Source organism: Pocillopora verrucosa, chromosome 4, assembly GCF_036669915.1.
Source record: "Pocillopora verrucosa isolate sample1 chromosome 4, ASM3666991v2, whole genome shotgun sequence".
In the NCBI taxonomy this organism is placed as follows: Eukaryota; Metazoa; Cnidaria; class Anthozoa; order Scleractinia; family Pocilloporidae; genus Pocillopora; species Pocillopora verrucosa.
The window spans coordinates 24,539,609-24,547,386 of NC_089315.1; the positions used below are offsets into that span (position 1 = coordinate 24,539,609).

Genomic DNA, 7,778 nt, shown 5'->3' on the forward strand with positions numbered 1-7,778 from the left:
CAAGTCCGAATACTCTTGTTTCTGTTTGTTCTAGGGTCTTATCCAGGGTCCTGGCGAGTTCGCAGAGGGTTTGCTGATTGGCGCCACGAGCTTGTTAGGTCACACTGTTGGTATGTTGATGTTAATCTATGCCCAGGTTTCGCACCTTTTTTTGGACTTGTTCACGCGCTGGAGTGAAACCTGGCCGGATCATTAAGTTAAATTCTTGGGGAAGACACTTTACTCTTTATGTCTCTCTCTATTCTGTGATACTATCAGGAAAACCACACCACATTGCTGGAAGGTTAGTAGTGATGGTCTAATTTCCGTCTTGGAGGAGAGACCATAGTGCTAGTCTTTATGTAATACAGATACTTGGTGAAGATCCAGCATCGCAAGCCACTTAGCTCGTTGAACGCAACCTTTTTACTGCTTTACCCTACTTCTTCTGGTGATTAACCCCCTGGGCATATGGAGTCTTTTGATCTTCCAAATGTTCTCGTTTGTTTGTTTTTCAGGTGGTGCGGCTGGTGTAGTCTCTCGTATAACTGGAACGCTGGGCAAAGGTATCGCTGCACTAACAATGGATGATAAATATCAACAGGAGAGGAGGCAGGCGATGGGAAAGAAACCTGTTAATGTCAAAGAAGGACTCACAAGGGGTGGGAAGGGACTACTTGAAGTAAGTGCTAACGTTAGAGTGCTTTCATAACCTCAAGGAAAGACTTTAAAATTGGAGGTCAATTAAAATATGAGAACTTGGAGTTATAGACGGAATAAGGGAATGTTTTGTTACTTAGCAGGCGGTTTCTCGACGTAACATGTTTTTTTTTCGGATTTTTTTTATGGCATGTAGATGTGAACTTTATACATCGGGCACTTATGCGCTTATTCGAATGATTGTCACAACATCTAATCCAAAGAAATCACTCCGGCTAATCAGGACAAAGGAAACGTCCATAAAAAAATTAATGGGGCCTCTTCGAGAAAACAAAACAAAGCGAATCAAAACCGAAAAAGCAAGAAAAAGGCAATTAAATTGGTTCGAGCACGGAGAAAGTGCACGTGACCATGTCGTGATCGCTTGCAGTGAGTGATAAGAAACCATTGCACTTTCTTACTTCTGTCACTTTTTGTTTGTTTTGTGTATTTTTAGGGCGTTTTGGGAGGTGTGACAGGAATAGTAACCAAACCAATGCAGGGTGAGTTCAGTTAAAAAATGCACCAAACATCGTTTTTACAAAAGCGGTTTTTCTAAATTTCCAAGTAGTTTTTTTCTGCTAGTTGGGTCTTTTACGTTTTTTTGTTTCATATGGAATGTCTATTTTCACTAGTTCGGCTTTGATCAAACTCTAAACACCGTCAAGGGTAAAAAAACTCACATGAATTTTTATTCCGTAACTTTCCAATTAAATGTGGAAGTTCTCTTCTCGTACCTAAGAACTCCGTCTCCCTCCCACCCGTCACAAATCAGGACATCTTCACGGAGTTATCTGTTTTCCTTCACTTGTCATTCATTTTCACAGGCGCAAAGGCTGGTGGTGCCGCGGGGTTTTTCAAGGGACTGGGAAAGGGTGTGGTTGGTGTAGTGGCACGTCCTGCCGGAGGTTTGGTTGACTTTGCGAGCAGCACATTCGAAGGAATTAAAGGGTTAGTAACATTTCAGAACTTAACACCTTTTTAAAGTACGTTATTTTTTCGTCTTGTCACGAGTGTGGGAGAAAGAAATCAAACAAGAATCGCCACGAAGAATCGAATCTCAGACCTTTGGATTTCGCGCTCCGATGTTCAACCACTGAGCTTCCGAGAGTTCCATGGCGAGTTAGGCCATTACTAGATTCATATGTGATTCATTTGGTTAAACCTTATGTCGTTCGGTAAACGACAGCGTTGGCAAAGAATTTTCCTTTTAGCATCACAAAGGATAGGCTCGATTTCTGCCGTCTTCTTGGGTCCAGTCTTAAAACCTTTGTGACCAAATGACCAACTTATGTTTGGTTTTCCTTTTGCACCTGATTGATCTGAAAGTTTTTTACTTTTCCTTTTTTCTTGTATTTTGACGAAGCACAAAGCGGAGTGAAGCATAACCATTAAAATCCGGGAAACGTTTGATATCCGATTGACAATTTCTCTTGGAGAGAGTTTGTAGAAGCGCGTGTGGGGATAGTTGGCAGTTCTCTCTTTCATTACTTATCTTAACATAAACTTAAAACGCAAATGGTGGAACTTAATCATTCTATAATCAATCTACTGTCGAGTTGAATCCGAAATACATTTTGGGTACAACACTGGCACCAATATTGAGAATGTTTTGGACGACAACTTGTCAGTTTACAAGGCCCTGATGACGAAATTTTTCTGCCATAACGTCACGTATGAGTACAAATCAAAATTTCCGAGATTTGTGTTAGAATTCTTCATGCTTATCCGTCATCTGAAACTGAGCTTCCTACTTTGCAGTTCTGCCATCAGTGGAAGTGAAGTTAAACGATTAAGACCACCCAGATGTTTCTACGCTGACAAGGTGACTTACACACTTAATTTGCCTTAACTTTATCACTCCTTAGATCTCATTAGGAATTCTTCTTATTGTCTGCCATACAACTGGTAAGATGCTAGTTCATAGAAGTTGGTATTGAATCAACTAATAATCCCCTATAAAGAGATGTTTTTCTTCATTTTCATCATTTGTATGCTTGATATTGTATTGATGATGTTGTAAAGAGAATTTCTGTTTTGGTCACTCGTGGGAATTAAAGGGTTAATCATACCAGATGAAGAGTGCCGTAAAACCATACCTAAAAAAAAATCATAACGCAAAATCAGAAAAAGGTTACCTTTTCAGGGAGCCAATAAAAACTGAAATGAATTAGATGTAAACGACTCCAAGCGCGGGAAAACGCGGATACGGAGATTGTGATTGGTTTAGAGAATTGTGCAAGTTTTAGAAACCAATAAGAGACCGGAGCGAAGCCAGTACTTTCTAAGATTCCTTTTGGTACTCGATTGGAAATTGATCGACACATTACGTCAAAGAGAGAGACTTTAACTGTTCGGCGCGAAAAGGTACTCTTTTGTAGTATGAGTTTCTTATTTACCAAGCGTGGAAACCGTCCGTATGGCAAAATCCCAACCAAGTAAGTACAAATCAGTACGCTCGGATTTACCTCAATACTGCCTTGCCATATAATAAATTGATGTATTTGTTCAGGTTATCAAGCCATATAATCTGCACGAAGCCCTAGGAAACGCCGTACTGCAGGTAACGTCGTAATAATATCTTAGGTTTGACGAACTATCCGTGTACGCTGTCTTCGAGAATGTTGAGTTATAGTGTGTTTTTCTTTCCTTCAACTAGGAAACTTAGAAAACGAGAGCTGTCTTGGTGGCCGACACTTATTTCTGTCATAGTCGTCTTAATACTAGGAAAACACTTCTTATCACAAACAAGTAAGTTCTGATACTAAGGAGAAAGCGTCGATTGTGTTCGCCAGATCTTTTCATTCTTCAATACATTTTCAGATTCTTCTTTTTAATAATCGAGACTTCATTTTCGTGACCTTGGAATAACTGTCCTTACATAATGTTCTGCTCATGCGTGATACTGTCTGAATGGGTTTTCCATGTAATGCCTTCCTACTTAGGCGTAGATGTATCAAATTAATTTTTCGCAAAATATGATGATTTCGCAGTGTCTCGCAGTTGAGTTGTTTGCCAGAGGCTTCACGATATTTTGCCCAACTTAGTCCAATGAGTGTTTGCAGAGGGGAATTTCATTTTTCTGTATTTAGTCTTTAAACTTATGGAAAATGTCGATAACAAGTTTATTTTCTTGTGCGTCGACTGAACAAGGTTGTTCAGTGGACTTTGAACAACGCTAATCCTTTTCCTTCATTGTTCTTACAAATTTTTATATCACCTTCGGTAGACACATCATAGTTGCTGGTAAAACAGATGTGTTTGAAGCGTGGCAAATTGATTGGATGTGTAGATTTGACGAACTCACGGGTGAACCGAGAACTGAAGGAGAAAGACTTGTTCTAAATGTGCGGGTAAGACTCTAACGTCGACGATAGTATTAGGCGCATTTTATATTTCATTTTATTTGATATTTATATTTCATTTTATTTAATCGATATTTATACACAGTAAAAAAAATTCATAAGGTACAAAAAATTCCAGTTCAAGGACTAATATCCTAAGAACCTAAAAATCTTAATCCAAACATTATGTTAACTTACGACGAGTGTCTTAACCCTTTAACTCCCAAGATCTGATCGTTACCTCTCCCCTCTAACTGGCACACAATTCCATGTAAATAAGTTATGAGAATTTGGTGTTAGATCAAGACAACAACTTCTTCCTGATAAGTTTGAGTATTCTCATTACCTGGTGGCTGGATAATGTATGGATATTATAGAGAGAATTTACAAGGTAATCACTTCTGGAAGTTAAAGGGTTAAAACCAAAACCAAAACCAAACCAATAACAACCGCCAATTAGAACAAAGGCAGATGTGAAAGGACTCAATGAGACTTCAAAAAAATGAAAACCTGTAAATTTCCCTAAGCGTAGGAAAACAGGAGTTACCAAGTCAAAATTGGTTTCCGTTGTAGACCACAAGGAGACCCTCCTTCTCGGCGAAGTCCGTCGCGCGAATGGAAAAAATAAATTAGTGAAAAAAACGTTAGGGCGTCGCGCAGTACTCTGTGAGTGGGGCGCCACAGTTTTTTACTTAAACTGAACTTGACATTTTTTCTTTCCTTGTCGTTCTCTTTTAGGTCAGAGCTAAAACAAAAGGCATGTTAAAACGGCAGTCAGACGATACGAAAATTTTTACGCCCAGCCCAGAAGTGGCTCAGGTAAAATTTGATGTTATTTTCACTCGATAGTAGGGATCGGTCATTATTTATCATTAGAGGGGGGAGGAGGGTGAAGACGGAGGATTTTGGATGTGTCATAGTAAAATTTTCCTATAAACCCCCCCCCCTCCCCCCTTTCCCCTCCAGCGATAAATAAGGAGTGGCTCCTGAGCTCCTTAACGTTTACATGTGAGTGGAAGTAACTCGAGAAACAGAAAGGTACGACCCTTAAGACGTGGATGACGCAAAACTTCCTGTCGTGGAATATAGTTTTTTCGGTCGCTTATAACACCTCAGTTGTACTTATCAGTAGAGAAATAGATTTTTAAGTGACTCTTTCCCTTTTCATTCTTTTATAGTGGCTGGTTGGAAAAATCAAAGAGGCTCGGTCTTAAATTACAGTGCCTTCAATGAGCGGTTAAGAATGCACGCTTTCCAGTTCATTGAAGAATTCACAATTTCGTGGTGAAGAAAGCAAAGAACTATTCTTTCAGTAATAGGAGTAAAAGGTCATGCAGAAACTAGCCTTGGCTTAGTTCTGTTAGCAGCCGGAGGATGAGAATTTTTTGAAATGTGGTGAGCACTAAGGTACATAATGCGAAACCCAAATAAAGAACAACAGACACTGCGTCGATGGTCTCTTTCATCTAAAGATGCTATTATTCAGATTTTCTGAAATTACCAATTTGTATTGGCACTTTTACATTTCCTAGCAGTTAGTTATGATTTGGTATACATGCAAAGACAGCACTTTAGAAGGTTTTTCATTTCACTAATCTAAAAGAAGAATGTTTTTCGTCTTGTCACGAGGAAGAAATTCTGAATAACCATAAAGAATCAAGTCTTAGACCATCGGTCTCGCAGCTTTTCCTTTGTCTCACGCTCGTGACAAGATAAAAAGTATTTTTCATTTCGCCACCAAGTTCAAAACTCGCCATCTTTAGTATTCAGTTTAATGAAACAAATCTTGTTATGAAGACGTTTTCGGCTTCTCACTGTAGTGATATACAACACAGATAAAAGTTCACAGTGATTGTTTTCAATTCTGTTTTCAGTATCGTTCTCACAGCGAGGCCAATGATTGAATTATTAAATAATTAAAAAGGGTAAAACTAGAAATAATGAAATGGCATAAAAATGCTTTGATATGAAGCTTGTTGTTAAAAGATGGTTTAACATTGAAATATGCGAGGAAAATTTCGCTAATCACCATCGCAAGGTATTCAATATTTAGGTACCTGATAACAAATTGACTAGACTTCTTTCAGTTCCCTTTTCCTAGTCGAATACGATAAGCATCGTGCAAGTGAAGGGAGCTCAGAGATGTTCAGATAACAACTGAAAACTTGGGTTGTTTTTTTAATTCGTTGGACTAATTAGCTTAATCAAATAATGAAGAGGTCGAGGAAGTTAACCATTGGAGTTGTGTTTTTACTTGGCTGATTAGTTTGTATACTTGTTTCAACCCTGTGAGTAACTAGCCTCTAATTTCTCCTTACAATATCACCCCTGAATCATATTAAGGTCGTGAGAATGAAGGAAATAATCACCAACTAAAGAAGATCTTGATTTTTAAACAAATCGTCCTTGTCGGCACCTTGGGAAGTGTCAGAAGTACAGTATGGAGAACATACAAACTGATGTTAGAGTTTAGAGGGTTAATGAGGTATTTAATCGCGCGCTTTACTGCTAGTTTTAGGCAGGATTAATATTTTTGTCATACTCGTTCCTGTTAGACTAGAGCTTAAGTTGTATTTTTGAATTTAGTGACAGCTTTAAAGTAATTCTTGAAATGTACAAACATGTTTGAAAACGCTAATGAATATCTCTACATTTTGTAAATATATTTCATGCTGTCAAGAAATGAAATGGTTATTCATTAAAATTTCAAAGATATGCTTCAAGTGTGCATAACACGATCGATCCACACCCTCCCCTAGCGTGCTTTTTTCTGCCTCTCCCCAAGCTCCCGTTCAGAGGAGACAAGAATAAAAAGGGGTAAGGAAAGACTGATAGTTGTGTTGGACTCGGAGCCTCTTTAACCCTTTTCCCATCGCCTTCAATTTTCGATCGCCTCGTTTTTTTTTGGTCGGCCATCTCAATCAATATCCAGCAGTATTTACATCAACTCTCTGTTCGAAGGCTTCTAAATTTTTCATGAGATGAAAGTACATGAAACGTTCGGCGTCTGAATCTAATAAGAAAGGCATGCATCTTTGATTTAGAATAGCTCAGCCGTTATTCCCTCTAGAAATTTAGATATCGATCTGGAGCAGCTTCGATTCGGACGTTGAACTCTATATGAGCCCAACCAAATACACAAATCAAAATGTATTTTGAAGAATTTTTTTGTGCTCCTGAGTTGTAATTGGTTACGGGACTATTGTTACGTTTATCGTCTTGCTCAAGAGAGGCTAAGTTGGTTCAAATTCTAAAATTCTAAAATTCTGTGTTCTTTTACGCTAAGGTTTTCCTTACACTGAGATAAAACTACTGAACGCTAACTTATCATGTAAATCCGAGAGAATGCTGGGTCCAGCTTTGTTTGACCAAGAAAATTTCAATCATTTGATTTTTAAAAATTGTGTTCTTAAAGATGACAAATCGAGCGTATCAGCTTAATAATGTAGAGGAAAACTGTTAACTGATTATTGTGGACGAATTTAGTTAAAATTTAATTAAAATCCTATTTAAAGAGTTCTAGAATATTTGAATTAGAAGTGAGGTATTTCTTGAACCTTTTTGTGGCTCCAGGTTGAGATATGGATCATAGAAAGTTTAAGGAAAATCTAGAAATTCAAAAAATGTGGAAGCAAACACACAGTCGTTGAAACTGAACAAACATGAATAAAAGATTTGATTGGTTACCTACACGACCAGTTGGTGGAATCCTTTTGTATTCTGTCCAATGAAATGGAAGATTCCTTTGTGTTCACG

General features: G+C 38.2%; 1 protein-coding gene across 12 annotated transcripts in view; it reads left to right on the top strand.

The window, feature by feature from the left end:
• Positions 1-6,745, top strand: part of LOC131779379 (intermembrane lipid transfer protein VPS13C) — a 68,566-nt gene extending 61,821 nt beyond the window's left edge. For 10 of the 12 annotated variants that reach the window (XM_066166042.1, XM_066166036.1, XM_066166038.1 and 7 more), the window contains 10 exons: positions 35-110; positions 498-661; positions 1,136-1,181; positions 1,506-1,629; positions 2,440-2,503; positions 3,191-3,241; positions 3,338-3,429; positions 3,908-4,031; positions 4,761-4,841; positions 5,201-6,745. In XM_066166042.1, coding sequence (XP_066022139.1) covers positions 35-110; positions 498-661; positions 1,136-1,181; positions 1,506-1,629; positions 2,440-2,503; positions 3,191-3,241; positions 3,338-3,346 — 534 coding nt within the window. In that variant the 3' untranslated portion in view covers positions 3,347-3,429; positions 3,908-4,031; positions 4,761-4,841; positions 5,201-6,745. Of the gene's footprint in view, positions 1-34; positions 111-497; positions 662-1,135; positions 1,182-1,505; positions 1,630-2,439; positions 2,504-3,190; positions 3,242-3,337; positions 3,430-3,907; positions 4,032-4,760; positions 4,842-5,200 lie in introns of those variants that run through there. The other 2 variants (XM_066166037.1, XM_066166041.1) reach the window with 2 other exon arrangements.
• The last annotated feature ends 1,033 nt before the right edge of the window (positions 6,746-7,778 follow it).